General features: G+C 37.4%; 1 protein-coding gene across 1 annotated transcript in view; it reads left to right on the top strand.

Moving 5' to 3' along the window:
- sgsm1b (small G protein signaling modulator 1b) overlaps positions 1 to 16,110 on the top strand; it is a 44,637-nt gene extending 28,527 nt beyond the window's left edge. Inside the window, exons 19-25 of the mRNA XM_077243781.1 lie at positions 2,225 to 3,556; positions 4,387 to 4,511; positions 10,068 to 10,150; positions 10,956 to 11,065; positions 11,165 to 11,261; positions 12,094 to 12,261; positions 13,047 to 16,110. Coding sequence (XP_077099896.1) covers positions 2,225 to 3,556; positions 4,387 to 4,511; positions 10,068 to 10,150; positions 10,956 to 11,065; positions 11,165 to 11,261; positions 12,094 to 12,261; positions 13,047 to 13,135 — 2,004 coding nt within the window. The 3' untranslated portion in view covers positions 13,136 to 16,110. The remainder of the gene's footprint in view (positions 1 to 2,224; positions 3,557 to 4,386; positions 4,512 to 10,067; positions 10,151 to 10,955; positions 11,066 to 11,164; positions 11,262 to 12,093; positions 12,262 to 13,046) is intronic.
- Positions 16,111 to 16,459: the final 349 nt, after the last annotated feature.

Below are 16,459 nucleotides of genomic sequence, written 5' to 3'. Positions count from 1 at the left end.
TGGTTATTTTTGCAAGTATTTAAAAATATTAAAAATTGTTGCACCTTTTAAATAATATTTAGGGTATGTTTTTATTACACAGTGAGTCACTGCTCGTTGTATGAACTATAACTGGTATGTGACAAATAAAGAGCAAGACAGTGCTCGTGTTGTTTGAAGACGTGAGAGTGCGCGCGCGCGGCCGGGGCTCTCTCTCTCTCTGCTCGTTAAGCGCCCTGTCATGCGCAGCAGTCATTCTATTCCGCCAAAAAGCGGACGATCTGACGGGTTTTAGAAGATTTAATACAACCTGAAACTAAAAAACAGACCCGACCTCTATTTGAGACCGGACTTATATTTACCCAGACCTGCAGCCACACCAGGCGTGTAAAGAGACAATCGTCTATTTGGGACTCGGCTATTATTTGAAGTACGGTACATTTTTATGGTTTCTTTTAAAACAATGCCGGATTTTCTCTCTCTTTTTAGATTTTTGACATTATTTTACATAAAGAAAAATGCATGCTGCACATGTTCTTGTGAAATAAAGTATATTTTATATAAAATGACCATAAGTTTCAAGCATTATTTTCACGATCAGGAAGTAACTCTCATAATACAATAAAACGGATAACTATATAGAATTATATTACACAAAATTAATGTTTTAAATGCTTATTGTACTATACCTTAATGTATCATTATAATAGGTATAAAGTATGACATTTCGTGTGTAATAATGACGTTTCGTGTCTAAGCAAATTACGCTCCAAAACGTTAGGTGGCGTTACTCGGTTTAGAACGTAAGCTCCGCCACTCACTTCCAGTCCTGGCGCCGGTGTTTGAACGTAAGCTCCGCCCCTTACTTCCGGTTCTGGCGCTGGGGTTCTGAAACTGGTGGTGCTGCGGGTCTGCAGCTGGATACTATTGGCTAAAGGAGGAGGGGGGGGGGGCCGTCATGCTGTTGGGCTAGTAAATAAATTGCTTGCATACTATCTCTATTTTTTCGTATTTGTTGTCTGTCTGGCCATGTTACAGAATCTATCTGGTCCTCCATTTATCTTCATGGTAGTCATGTTTGTTTATTTATTTTTCTGGTGAAAGTGTTTTGCCTCAGGCTATAATGCAAATTGATTTTTCAAATTTGCAGATTCATCTATGGTAGCTTGATATTATAATATTGACGATACATGGCTATTACCTACCACACAAACATTGAATTGATTTAGCATATCCGTTATGTAAAACAGTAGACAATAGGCTACTAATGACGCTGGCTTGTAAACGTGAGCTACGCGATCCTTTGACGTTTGAAAAAAATAAAAGCCATGAAATTATATTCATATGACATGCTGAAATATATGCCAATGTACCTGGGATGAAGACATTTGATGCGCAACGCTCGCAGTCAGTCCAAGACGTGAGAACTCGCGAGAACACGACGGTATCGGCTTGTCAACAAATGCACACGTGTATCGCCTGGTGTAACCATGACAGATTTTACCACAGAAGTAGAAGACAATACTGTTTCCCAACTGTAGGGGGACGCCGAGAGCAAAAACTACATAGTGCTGCTTTAAAAGAAACAGCTTTCAAATTTTGTACATTTTATCACAAAATTCAAACTATAAATGGCGTTTTGATGCTCTTAAATGTGACGTGACAGATCGCTGTCTTTGAGTCTTTTCATCCACTTTAATACAAATTATATCTAGATAAACATGGATGTTTATCAGAAAGTATGTTGAAAGTTACAGTACAACTTACCGAAATCCATATCATATCATGCCGCAGAAAGATGCCAATAAATGTCTTGTGAACACTATCACTTAATGTTGCAATTACCTCAGTAAAAGTTATCCAGTGTTCACAGTTCGTTAGTTAGCTAGTAAATAAGCTCTTCTCTAGTGTTTTTATGTTATAAACATTTAAACATATGACGTATAAACATTTCAGTTTTTATTTGGGTGTAATTATTATCTGAAAATAATAATAGCAGTTTAATATAATACCTCTGTTGTTATTTGCAACCAATATTATAGATTATAGAGGGTTCTCTGTATAGTTTGCAAAATTATTTGAGAACGATTTTTTTTTCCATAAGAAAAACCGAACTATCGGCAGATATCATTCTGAATAATCGGTATCTGCGAAGATATTTAATATCGGTGAATCTTTATGTATTGTTGTTCTGTCTTTCAGCTGGTTTTCTGATTTTGCTTCCGTCTGTTTTGACCATCCTCAGGTGTTCGGGTCTGTCGATGAGGTCGACCCGATTGAATCTGAGCCCAAACCGAAAGACGAGAAGCCACAGCCCAAAATCCCAAACGGCACTCTCCCGAACTGCACTAGTTCTCCAGACTCCGGGCACCCGTCGTCTCGTAACTTCTCCGTGACTTCAGCGCTCTCAGACGGCTCTCCGAGCACAGAGGAGACGTCCACACAAGAGCCCAAAACCACAACTCGAGACCCGCCATCACAACGTCAGACTGACCTGGAGAAGAAGGCCAACGAGGATCCATCAGAAAACAGCTCGACTTCTCGGGACACGGTCAAAGACGCTGTAGTTTCACAAACAGAGAGTGTCCGTTCAGAAGGAGAGTCAGTAAAGCCTCTAGAAAGCGAGATTTCTGAAACATCTGGGACTGAAATGCATCAGGAAATCGATTCAGTGAAAGATAAAGACACGACTAAAGTTAAAATGCAAACCAGTGCAAGAAAATCTGAAGATAATGAAAAATGTGAACTTGGTTCTTTAAAAGATCCTGTTGAAAAAATGACAAAGTCAAAGGAGGTTGAGATTGAAGTCGATTCAGTGAAAGATAAAGACACGACTAAAGAAAACACAGAAGCTAAAATACAAACCAGTGCAAGAAAATCTGAAGATAATGAAAAATCTGAACTTGGTTCATTAAAAGATCCCGTTGAAGAAATGACAAAATCCTCAGAGTCAAAGGAGGTTGAGATTGAAGGATGTGCGTCTTCAACGTCTGGAGAGGAAACCTCACAATCAAAGACTGATAAAGAAACAGGTTTAAAAGTAAACGAAGGCCAGGATGATACTAAACCAACTGATCAAGAAATGAATCAAATTGATGAATGTTCACAGAATGTGACCGAATGTGAAGCTGAAACCATCAGCGCACCGCAAACAATCAACTGGGACTCTGATCACACCATTAACAGATCACTAATCAAACAAATCACCGAATCCGAGTCGGAAAGCTGCGGTCCCATCACTTCCCAATCAAAACAATCTCCAGACATGTCTGACGACTCACCGTCGGCTCTGGAAATGGAGGAGATCGCTTCATCCGTGGTTTACATGTCCTCAGAGACTCACGTGTCCCGGACTCGTCTGGCGCTGGCTCGTCCCGTGAGCTCTCCGCTGGGAACGCCGGCGCTGGAGCTCTGCGTGGAGCCGGGAGTCAACACCACTCCCGAGGGAACCGACTCCGCGCTCTCGGACGAGGACCCCGAGATCAACGGCTCATTCCCCAAACCAGACTCTCTCGCGGTCACGGGGGACAAGCTCGACATCGCGTCTCCGGTGTCTTCCATCGGGACAACATACTCAGTACGTTATCTAAAGCATGCGCAGGTTAAACCATAAAGGGATTGTTCAGGGGGGGGGGGGGGGGTGCTTGGTCTTCCCTAAAGCATTATTTTAGTTTAATTTATGACGTCCATTGTTTTTCTTTCCTTGATACTGGTATGTTTTTGTTTGTTTGAGAACTGTGTTTTTTTGGTCTTTGTACGTTTGTGTTTCTTTACTGTGTGTTGTTGTTTGTTTTTTTGGCCTTTGTTTTTTTATATTTGTTTACTGTGGGGTTTTTTGGACCTTTGAATGTTTGTGTTTGTTTACTGTGTGTTTTTTGGACTTTGTATTTTTATATTTGTTTACTGTGTTTTTTCTTTGTTTTTTTAGCCTTTGAATGTTTGTGTTTGTTTACTTTGGGTTTTTTTTTTGGCTTTGCATTTTTCTATTTATTCACTGATTTTGTCTGTAATTTTGTGTTTTTTTTTTGGCTTTGTTTTCAATATTTGTTTACTTTTTTGTGTTTGTTTACTGTGTATTTTTGGCCTTTGTATGTTTGTTTACATGTTTGTATTTGTTTACATGTTTGTTTACTGTTCTTTTGCTTTCTTTGTATGTTTCTTTTTATGTTTGGCAAACTCAAAAACAGCATCATGAAAGTAGCTCAATTGGCTTATATACAGTACTGTATATTTCAAGTCTTCTGAAGCCATATGATGCTATGTGCAAACATTTTAATGTGTCTGTTCCTAACACAATTTAAACCTCCTTTTGTGCTACAATGAAGAAAGTAATACATTTTTGGGTGAACTGTTCCTCTATTAATGTGCAATCTTAATAGACATTTTTTCTTCTCGTTTCTTTTACAGCAGGAGCTGGTAGACCTTTACACACTCAACCTACATCGCATTGACAAAGACGTCCAGCGATGTGACAGAAACTATTGGTATTTTACTCCCATAAACCTGGAGAAACTGCGTAACATTATGTGCAGGTAAAATATAAAGCTGATTGTGATTTTTTTTAAATATTTTAGTTGCATAAAGCTGCATTTATTTGATTACAAATACAGTAAAAATAGTGAAATATGATTAGAATTTAAAACAGCCGTTTTCTATGTGAATATATATATATATATAGTAAAGTGTACTTTATTCCTGTGATCAAAGCTGAATTTTCATGAATTACTTTAGATTCTCTGACGAATAGAAACTTCAAAAGAACATTTAAAAAAAGAGAGAGATCTTTTTTAACATGGTTTAAAAAAAATGCCTTTGTCACTTTTGATCAATTTATTGAATCCTTGTTCAGGGCTCTAGAGTGCGACCAAAATTTGTAAGGGTGTGACTATAATTTTTCCTCGGCCTCACACTAACTCACACTTATGGTTGTATCATATCGTGGCCTAAACCAATCAGAGACAGAGATGGGCGGGTCTTTAACTCTGATTGGCTGTGGTCCAGATATTCCTGTAGGCATACACTTCTCCGTGCTGTGAGATTGAAATTGCGACCTGAGCACCAGAGAATCAGTTACGGCAATCAGCATCAGCAAAATAAACGCAAGGAAACAGACGACGAACAATGAAAAGTAATAGACTAGGGCTGTTACGATGTTAGATTTTTCACACCACGGTTATTGTGGGCAAAAGAATTCACGATATCGATATATCGCAATATCTATAGAGATTATGGGGGGGGGGGATATCATTCAAATTAATTTTTACTTTAGTTTTACCCAGTTTTCTTTTTTACCCAACAAACATAAGTAATACTGATAAACACAAGGCACATGCATTTCTAATTATTGCGTTCTCAAAAAAACTCCTTTCCACAGACTCAGTATATATGATGAATTAATATCAACATCTACACTGATACTTTAACCAACCTGTTAACTTGCGTAACGTTACCCAATAAAGTCATGCAGATTTGAAAAAACAAAATCACGTGCAAATACAACATACAAAAATAAGACGAGTAAAGAAAACGAGGTACTTAAAATCACCCTTATTTAAATATATGAACACAGAAACCCGCTTGTTAACAGGTTAATGTCATATTTCCCATTCCATTACTAGTCAAATAAATCAGAACTTACTCTCTGTAAAATGGCGAAATCCGCAGGGTGATGGACATGGAGATGGGTAAAAAGGTTGTTGGTGTTGCCCCCCTTCGCACTGACCGTAACCCAACACATCCTGCAGATTGGGCTGTCTAAGGCCTCGTTCACACTGCAGGGGCTTAATTCTCAATTCCGATTTTTTGAAAAAATCCGATTTTTTTGCAAGGCCGTTCACATTTCCAATTAAATGCGACCTTTTGTGATCTCCTGTGTGAACGTGAAGTGACCCGCATGCGCAGAAGAGACCTCAAAGGTCAACGATGTCACTTGCTGTTTGCGGAAGTAGTTAAACATGGCCTGAATAGAGCTGTCCCCCCAAATATTAATTAAATCAGAAACCTTACTTCCCTTCCATTGACTCGTCTCAGTATCGTCCGCCATAGTTGTTGTTTATCTTCTCATTCCCGCCTACTTCAACGCAGAATTATGACGTTTGTCGCATATCAGTGACGTGCGGGTCGGATACATGTGACCTGGCCGTTCAGATTGAAGTCGTATTTCAAAAGATCGGATACATATCGGATTCGGACCACATACCCAAGTGGCCTGGGTCGCATTTGAAAGGATCGGATCTGTGTCGTTCAGACTGTCATGAAAATATCAGATACAGGTCGCATGGAGCAAAAAAAATCGGAATTGGGTCGTTTCAGCCTGCAGTGTGAACGTAGCCTAAGGTGCGGTTTTCTTTGAAGCCAAAAAACTCCCATACTGGGGAGATCACTTTTTTCAGGGGTGGACAGAGCGTTTCACTCTCTCGCTCAGGCGACATGGTTCTTCTCAGAATTCGGCCGCGCGCTGCGTCGTCGTCCTGTTTGCTAGGTGTCAGCGGGTGCAACACTGCCACCTGAGAGGTCAACCACTTGCCTGGTCCCACCAGACTCTCATACATTTAATTTAATTTGTACATAGAGTCTGGCACCGCTCCATTGACAAGCGTTAACTTCCTTGTCGGCGGGTACTCTATTGAAGTCTAAAACTATTGGATCTGCCATAACCAATCGCTAACGTTTGTTCGTGACGTATGTCATATGTCAAACTTTTCCCGAACCCCGTGGGGAGGAGAGCCACAACATCATGGCCACCAACAAAACAAAGATTGTTCTTGCTCCGGCTTTGACTTCTTGACATTCGGCAGCGTTGCCAGAACGGATCGAATGGCTTCGCTCGCATCTTTCTCCACTGCCATTACTGAACTAAAACTCAAAATAACGCACGACATCACCGTCATCGTTCTCAGCCACTCCCTCTGTTCGCCGATTGGCCCGGTAAAAAATTGACCGGAGAAAACCAAAGACTACAGCGCAATCCCAGACGTAGTACTGAAGGAAAATGAAAATTGAGCGGAAGTACCTAGGAGGGCGGAGCCAGGCTAGTCAACCAGGTACTGGCGCTGGAGTATTTACGTGTCCTGTTATAATAAGAGTCCTATTCATAGATGCCACCTACGTCACTAGAAATACAACGGCCAACCTAACCCTAATGGCTGCCCAAACTGCCCATTTTAATGAGAGAGAAAGACTGAGATGCATGGATACAATTTTAATTTTAGGCTCCGATCCTTATTTGTTACCCCCAGTTTTCTTTTGTCCTTTATTATCTGCCCCAGACTTGCCTTCCATTTTTATATATATATATATATATATATATCTTGTACATAACCCCTCCCCATACAGTGGGGAGCACTTGAAGGCTTTCAAGACTACAGACGCATATCAATATGCTGTTGCTGGATGGGTAACAAATGTAAAAGTGTGGCACCTGGCCACCAAGGATTTATATTTAATCATGTGAAATGTAGGTATTATAGAAAATAATTTGGTGGTAGTTTGCTCTGACTAGGTAGCGAGTTGTTAGCTAGCTAAGTGGCTAACAGCTGGTAGCTTGCCAGCTGTTAGCCACGGCTAGCTGTCATTAATCTGGATTAGGCCTGTCGCGATAGTCAATAAATCAATTAATCGCACGATTAAAAAAAATTAGCTCAATCATTTTTCCGTCCGCGATAATTTCCATTTGCATGCTTGTTTGTTTTCTTCGTTTCTCTCTCTCCCTCTGTCTCTACCAAAGAGACTGGATGACAACTCTGTTTAAGACATAACCGACATATTTCACGTGAATACTCTCCGAAACGGACATTTAAACATAATGTTGAGTGTATTTGTCCATTCAGACACGAAACAGAGCTCAGTTCATTACTCACACGCTGTACAGGGGTCTATGGCTGCACGCTTCGGGTCGGGTGTGTGCGCACAGAAAGATGAGACATGATACAATATGAGACATTCATACAATATGAGACATTTCTTCTATCCTTTTCTTTTGGTATAGAATAAAAAACCAGTTCGGGGTTCCTCTCTCGGCTGTTTTGCAGCCAACTGCACAACATATTGCAGGCATTACTGAGACCGTCGGTCGTCAAGATGGTGGCGCAAAGCTACAGTGACGTCATGCGACCCGAACAAATTCATTTTAAACATTGTGGTTATCGCCAATATCGGTATATTTTCACTCTAAATTGACACAATGTAAATATTTTATGCTTTGAATATCACGATTATCGTCAAAACCGGTATATTGCGACACCCCTAAAATAGACCCATAGAGTTTTTTCTTTAAGAAAAGTAGGCCTGCGCCACCCCCCCCGCCCCTCGACACTGTCCTGGGTCAATGCTCCGACAACAGCCCAGACATGGAGTTACTTCAGCCACCAGTCTCCCCAGTCCCGGTAACATGCCCTGGTCCTTCATCAGAGATGGGATCCGACTCAGAGACGGAGGTAGAGCCGACCAAGCCTGAACTACAGACTCAAAATAAAAAGGGAAAAACATACATTTCAGAAAGACTGGTTAGAACAGTTTCCCTGGTTAAGGTTTAATAGGAAAGAAAATGTAATGCACTGCATTTATTGTAAAGAATGTGCGCATGGCAGGGAACAGTGCGTTTGTAAGTGGATCAACAACGTTTCGAATCGAAACGCTGAAAAAGCACAATATAAAAAAACCCTCAAAAAAGTGTGTGACTACAGTCACACTCTCCCGGCTGCATTTCAGCGGCACTGCAGCATCAGGTTGTTAGAGGTATACAGTCAAAGACCCAGAACCAGATATGAAGAATGAAGACCAGGAGTCAGAATTATAATAAAGGTTTCCTTAAGATAGTTTGCAGTTTCATCAGCAGAAGTCAGCTTCAATACTCACACAGGAGTTCGTAGGCCGCCCCGCTTACAGTTACACAGATCACACAGTTATACCATTCCCAAGGTCTAAGCTACGTCATTGCTTACAGGATGAATGATTCTGATTGGCTAAGGAATAGATAAACAGTAAATTTCCACATATACAGATAGACTGAAGCATATCTCCATGGATTATGCAGCTGAAGTTAGGCACGTCGTGACCTTCCAGGTCTCAAATTTGGGTTGTTGGGCGCCAGCATGTCCAGAACAACAACTCAGTCAATCTCCAATAATGTAACCAAGAAGACTAACACACACACACACGACACACAGCTTTTCCAAGGTTGGATTTGGCCAGGCTCTCACTATAAACAGGAGAGTATTCTCAAAACATCAAGATAATGCGATCTTTCTCTCAAGGAGACCTAAACTTTAGTCTAAATGGAAAATATAGGCTTTAACTGAGAAATAGTCTCTTAAACTATAGACCCCTATATGTTTTAACATGTTGAAGACCTTCCTCAAACACAAAACAAGTCCCTATTTTATTTCTGAAAGCTGGGATAAATAAGCGAGCGCTGTTACTGCACTCAGATAGCAAATACTGACATTACAGAATACATGAAAAGAACATTTCAGTAATCACACTGGTAACTTCTGTAACAAAGTAAAATCTCCAGAGAAGTCATTCAACTCATTTGATATTTAGAGGGAAAAATATTGATTGAATACCTTAATTATAATCAATCATTACATATACATTGAAGCAGCATGTTCAGCAAGCAACATGTCATTTATGATCGACGGTTCAGGGAAGCACTTTTAAACAGTAGCACTTCCTATTTTGAAATGTTTGCTTAAAATGTTTTAGTTTGGCAGCTCAGTGAAGCACTTTAAACATTTTCTATTTTAAAAAAAAGATTTTTATTTTTATATACAGTAGCTATAATTGTGCTTCAAATAAAAAAAGTATTTACCTACACCTTATTCTTGTATAAAATAATTTGCATAATATATATGAATGTATATGGAGCGTGATAAAAAGCTAAAGGCGACGTGAGCCGAGGAAAAATTTAGGTGCAACTAAATAAAGTTAGGCACACCAGTGCAAAGAGTTAGTCTGCAGACATGCTTATTGCTAAATAAATTGTTAATTACTTTGAAAAAAATACTTTTGAATGCTAAGAAATAAATCTGCACATTACACTTATTTACTTCCCATCTGAGAATGTTATCATGTTTTTGTCTCCTAAGTTATGTGTGGCAGCACCTTGACATTGGATACGTCCAGGGAATGTGTGACTTACTAGCGCCCCTGCTGGTCATCCTGGATGATGGTACAATAACCTTAAGTCTTACCCCATTTACTCCAGTGACCCAAGTGTTCTGCTTAATTATAAAAATGAATATTTTTTCCCCTCTGAAATCTGATTGGACATATATAAATTGTTGGGGAAAATATTTATTGTGTTTTTTAATTTAATTATTTGTACAATGATGTACAAATTAAATTACAAATATTTATTACAATGGTGTATTTTATTATATTGCTGTTGCCTGTATTTAATAGAAGCATTTGAAGTTTTTTAGGCACTATGATTGATGTTGTGCCTAAAAAAAACACCTCAAACAATGTGATTTAAAGTCCCCCTGTGGTTGAAATCCAGCTTTTAATGTTGTTTATGCGTCTATGTGGTGTTTTTAATATGAATTTACACATGGTTTGTCTTTAAGCCTAAGTCGACAGCATTGCTGAGTATTTTCTCCTTAAAACTGCAGTGAACCAAAGACAGTCTCAAAAACACGGTTTGAAATCGCTGTTGTTTCTGACGTCTCAAACTACCTTGTAACCAATCAGATCAACTTGTGATCGTCAACGAGTGGATCTCTGAGTGAGTGAGTGAGTGGAGGCGGGGCTCATTTGCATATTCATAGAACCGCGTATACTAAATGAGGCGAGGGTGTCGAGTTACATTCAAGATATTTTAAGGCATGGGAAAAAAACGTTAAATATACATTTTATTGGTCAAAGATCAGTTTTAAGGGATACGATTATTGACTACAGGGGGACTTTAACTAAAGCAATGTGACTGTTATATTACCAAGTGAAAAATATTTCTGAATCGTCTGGTTTAAATGTAGAGGCCATGGCTTTCAGCTGCTTCACTGAACTCATGAAACGAATGAACCAGAACTTCCCTCATGGAGGAGCCATGGACACACACTTCGCCAACATGCGTTCCCTCATCCAGGTTTCACCCACAATCACACGCACCTATTAAACACATTTCTGCTGATATTTTAGTGAGTGTGTGTGTGTTTCGGTTTCATGATTCTTCAAACCTCTTCAGATCCTGGACTCGGAGCTGTTTGAGCTGATGCAGCAGAACGGAGACTACACACACTTCTACTTCTGCTACCGCTGGTTCCTCCTGGACTTCAAGAGAGGTGAGTGCATCAACGCCACACTGGAAAACAAAATGAAAACACTAATAAATAATCAATATTACATTGTTAATAAATAACTATTAAATCTTAAATAAATATACTAAAATACCCATTTTAAGGCGAGACACTACAGGCAAATCCATAGATTATGCACCGGTCAATTTTTTGTTTTTTGGGATATTTTGCATTTATAACTTTCAGACTAGTGGAAAGCAAACATCCAAAATACACTTAAGTTTTTATTTTATTGCATTGTATTAATTTGCATCTAGATTTCAATTGTCAAATATAATCAAAAATTAGTTTTTTTCTCCACTTCAGTATCGCATACACACACCAAACTTTACAGATTTATTCCTATTTATATTCTGAAGGTCTTTACTGAGGGGTTTGTTCATATATCTTTTGTCTGATTTTATTCAATATTTTACTGCTAAAAACAAGGTAAAAATAAAATTCTGCCGTATAGTTAAAGTTTTTTTTCTCCACTTCAGCAGCACTTACACACTAAACTTTACAGTTTTATTCCATTAGTATCTAGCCTGTATTAGTATTCTGATTGTTTTTACTGAGGGTTTGGTCATATATAATTTGCCTGATTTTATTTATTTATATTTTATTCATAAAAATAATTTTTTCTGGCTGTTGATAGTATTTTCTGATTTATAGAGTGGTAAAAAGAGAAAAATCCACTCAGTAAAAACCTTTAACTCTAATTAAAATGAGCAAATTTGCAATTCATTTTGGTGACACTAGTGCTGCAAAACTTCCCATTTAAAGAAAACTGATGCACTTAAAATGATTGAATCCTTTTTTTACCTCTTTTTTTAAGAAATGGTGTATGATGACGTGTTCTCTGTGTGGGAGACCATCTGGGCCGCCCGTTACGCCTCCTCTGAGCACTTTGTGCTCTTCATCGCGCTGGCGTTGGTTGAGCTGTACCGAGACATTATCCTGGAGAACAACATGGATTTCACAGACATAATCAAGTTCTTTAACGGTGAGCTGACTATTAAACGTCTATCAAATGCAGTGATGCATATTAGTTTTCTTCTACCTATTTTTAAGCAAATTTTGGGTTAAAACTGCAGGATGGAAATGCCAAGATGCGCTTAACTTCTAAAAATGCGCATAAAAATGTATGAAGAATAATTGTTTTATCCAAAAAGAAGATATGCGCATAAATTGCGATGGAAACACATTTACAAAATAAATGCGTCGGATGTGCAAAAAAAAAAAAAAAAAAACTTGCGTGACTTTGCGATCAGAGGATGCGATTGGATAACTGGACTAACCAGCGGACCAATCGCATCGCAGCATCTCAAATGTTGGTTTGATCATTCTGAAATGCATTAGCAAGTCTGTCATCTAAATGATTTAGTATAATTACCTCCCAGAAGCGTCTCACACGATAGCGTTCACAAACACCAGCATCCGAACACAAGATAACATGACGTCACGATTAACCATTTCGTTCCCTTGGTTTGCTATATCGTGAGCACAACTTTTAAATTGAGGGAATACATTAGTATATTGTGCACACAATGTACTTTTTGTCCCCAGGATGTCATGTGCTGGTCATTTATGATGTATGAAAAATAGCCACAGTGGCTTTTGCACCAAAATATTTTGCCCCAAAATAGTCACAGGTAGTTAAACACATGGGATTGAAACTCCTTCTCCAATGTTTATTGCGATATTCCAATTTTGTGTATATGTTAAACTCCCAACTTTGGATGGAAACGTAGCTAACGACATGCTGTTGATCATTATGTCTACATATAGAAATGGCTGAACATCATGATGTCCCAAAGCTGCTGGTCATGGCCCGAGACCTGGTGCACAAGGTCCAGATCCTGATCGAGAACAAGTGAACAACTTCCTCATCATTCTGCCAACCATTATCCATCTAAAGATGCTCTGTGTCTGTTTTTGGCCATTTTGAGAAAACAAAACCCTTCAGCTACGGTAAATGCCAAACCAGTGTTTTCATCAGCCCAGATCTTAATAGTATAATATAGAGTATAAATATTGAAACAGGAAGTTGGGGCGGTATACATCAGTGTTTTTTTTTAAACAGCCAATAGCTCATTTGACTGGAAAAAACAGTGTAAGCTGAGAAACTTTTTAATGCCCTATACATCGTTTATTTAGTCAGATTAGCACTAACATGTCAATGGACTCAAAGACATAATCTACAAGCGACAAAACACTGATTTTGATTTTATGGGGTCTGTAAAAGTAAATATGACTAGAATTTATCAGAGATAAAGAAAATTATTTAAAGAAAATGTAGGATACTTGGAGAATAGTTTTGTACAAGGTCGTGGATGTAAACAAATGGCTTTGAAATATATAAAGATGATCTATGAATGGCAGTGATGTGTGACTCATTGACTCAGATTTTCTAAAAGCACAAAGTATTAAAAATAATGCTGTATATTTATTTATTTTTTAAATGTGTGAAAATTAGACACTCATTGCAGAGATGTTTAGAGTACTTCACACATCACTACACGATATTTGCACGGGAATTATTGTCATTTCCAGCAGGGTGGAAATCAGCTCATATTTGACCTCTAAATAAAAAGGAAAAAATAAGAAATTAAATTTGCATTCTACTTTTAGAAAGGTTTAGGATTATTGTTTATTTGCAAAAAATCTAGTAAATCATTATTGTAATACATTTTTAATAGTGGTGGAACGGATCACAAAATACACGGTTCGGATAATTTATGGTTTTTGAGCCAGGGATTGGATCATTTTACAGATCAGCAAAAAAAATAACAATTTTATATACACACATATATATATATAGTTCACACATTTAAAACAAGAAAACAGTCAGTAATAAAATAAGAACAAATACACAAATTACAAGCAGAGATGAATACTACATAAAGTTATAAAGTCTAACAGTTGTATTCAGGTACAGAAATTAATAATTTAGCCTAAATGTAAAATAACACTGTTTGATCACCTTGTTAAAGCTGTATTTTGATGTTTTATTAATATTAATGACACGGACAACAGTAGGAATATTAGGCTGCCGTCACTGACAAACCTCCGGTTTCCTTTTAAACTGATCGCTTATGACATAAACAAGACATAACACGTCCAAATGATAAACTTTCACTCTATGATGGTTAAATTTATCAGTTAATCCATGAATCACATTCATGCCGAACCGTGGGACCCGATCCGTACGGATCAACTGCGATCCGTTCCACCCCTAATTTTTGTTTAAATGATCAAAAAGGCTGTACAATAAATACTATCTTGATGTATAAATCTAAATCATAATTTTTAATATAGTCACATTACAGTAATGAAAAAGAAATTATATAGGGATGCCCCGATATTAAAATTTTGTCCGATACCGATAACCGATAATTCTTTATATTTGGAAGCCGATAACCGATATATTGGCCGATAAACATAAATCCAAATTTTTATATAATTTATGAGAGTCTGATTACAAAAACAAAAGTCTCACCATTAAAAGCCATGTCCCAAACACACAATTATGATGTTCTCATTATAATTTTATGTAGCTGATATGACAGACTTGCGCTGCACATGTTGCACTGAACTGTATTTTCCTTCTTTTTTTTTAAAAAGTGATTTCAATCATATTTCAAGCAAATCAAAATCCTCATGTTGAACAGTGAAGGAAATAATACATTATCTATCGGTTTTAATACATCGGCCAAATTTTCTTATTGGGAAGAAAATGATAACATTAAAAATTAACATATATCGGCCGATACCAATATGGTATATATCGTGAATCCCTAAAATTATACAACAAAGGAAAAACTAATAAATTAAATTAGCATTCTTTCAAGAATATTAAGATTTTTGCTTATTTACGAAACTATAGTAAATTATTGTAATACATTTTTTATTTAAGTGAGCAAAAATTCTGATCTAAATCATAAATGTATATTGCAGTAATGAAGATTTTATTTATTTAGATAGTAAAATGGTCTTAAAAATAGGCTAAATTTTCTTTGTGCAAAAAAAAAAATATATTAATAATATTTATTTTGATTTTGGGGTCAGATGTGACCTGAACATGTTCAGTCATTTAGCATCCGGTTTTTTTTTGCCCCAGCGTCGCTCAGATAATCTGTTGTGCTGCTACACAATGACGAACCTCACTCAGTGAACCAACTTTACTGTAAAAACAACCGATATTTTCATTTATATTGATCTTTTTGCCTTAAGTTTCTCTGTTCAGGGACGTGTGTGGTGGCGCTTGTCCTGAAGTTCATGTTTATCTGATACAGTATATGCCATATAGGTGTGTGTGCGTGCGTGCGTGTGTGTGTGTGTGTGTGTGTGTACAGATGTGCTCTACTACCAGCAGCCAAACTTTTTGTATGGTGTCCCAAACTTTAGCACTTGTTAGATTTGATGTGATTGTAGTAACCTGCTAAAACACGAGTAATCCAGAGCGATTGGATGAAGAGCCAGTGTCATCAACACTAATTCCCCTCCATCATATCTGATCTCTTTATCATCTATCTCTGTATGTATTACGGTTTAATGCCCTGTAACATACGCTTACATTGAATGATGCTGTATGTAGCTCACAATATAACAATATCTACAAATGTTGGACGTGTGAATTGTAAAAACCTCAACTGATCAATGTATTTTGCTCACAGCCTCAGCGACACGAACTACAGACAACATTAGACACAAAAAGATTTGTTCAAATTGTATTGGAAACCTATATATTTTTATTGTACTCTGTGAAACTATATAGTATATTGTCAGAACTGCGTGCTGCACATGATATAATCTGTATTATAATATTTAATAAATGTATGTGTTGACTGTTTTCCGTGATGGATCATTCTTTACTTAACGCGCGTGGGAAAATATAAATATACATAAGTGCCTTTGTACGGACAATATTAGAAACGTTTAAAATATACAACATTTAATAACCAATGTATAATGAAACGAGCATGATAGAAATTAAATACTGATGCATAACATCACAAAAAAACTCTCTTCAATACTGACCTTCAGCATGTTCCTATTTTTATTAATTTATTTATTATTTTTTTGAAGAAATTAATTGTTCTACTACTTCAGTAAATATAGACCATCCGCAATTCCCTATTTTTATTAACTATATTCCATTTTATTTATTTATCGTTTTTCTGACTAAATTGTTCTACTTC

The sequence above is a fragment of the Siphateles boraxobius genome, unplaced genomic scaffold (genome assembly GCF_051911475.1).
Source record: "Siphateles boraxobius isolate OS27281-9 unplaced genomic scaffold, OSU_SipBor_1 25, whole genome shotgun sequence".
Lineage (NCBI taxonomy): Eukaryota > Metazoa > Chordata > Actinopteri > Cypriniformes > Leuciscidae > Siphateles > Siphateles boraxobius.
This window is presented reverse-complemented; position numbering and strand designations above follow the sequence as displayed.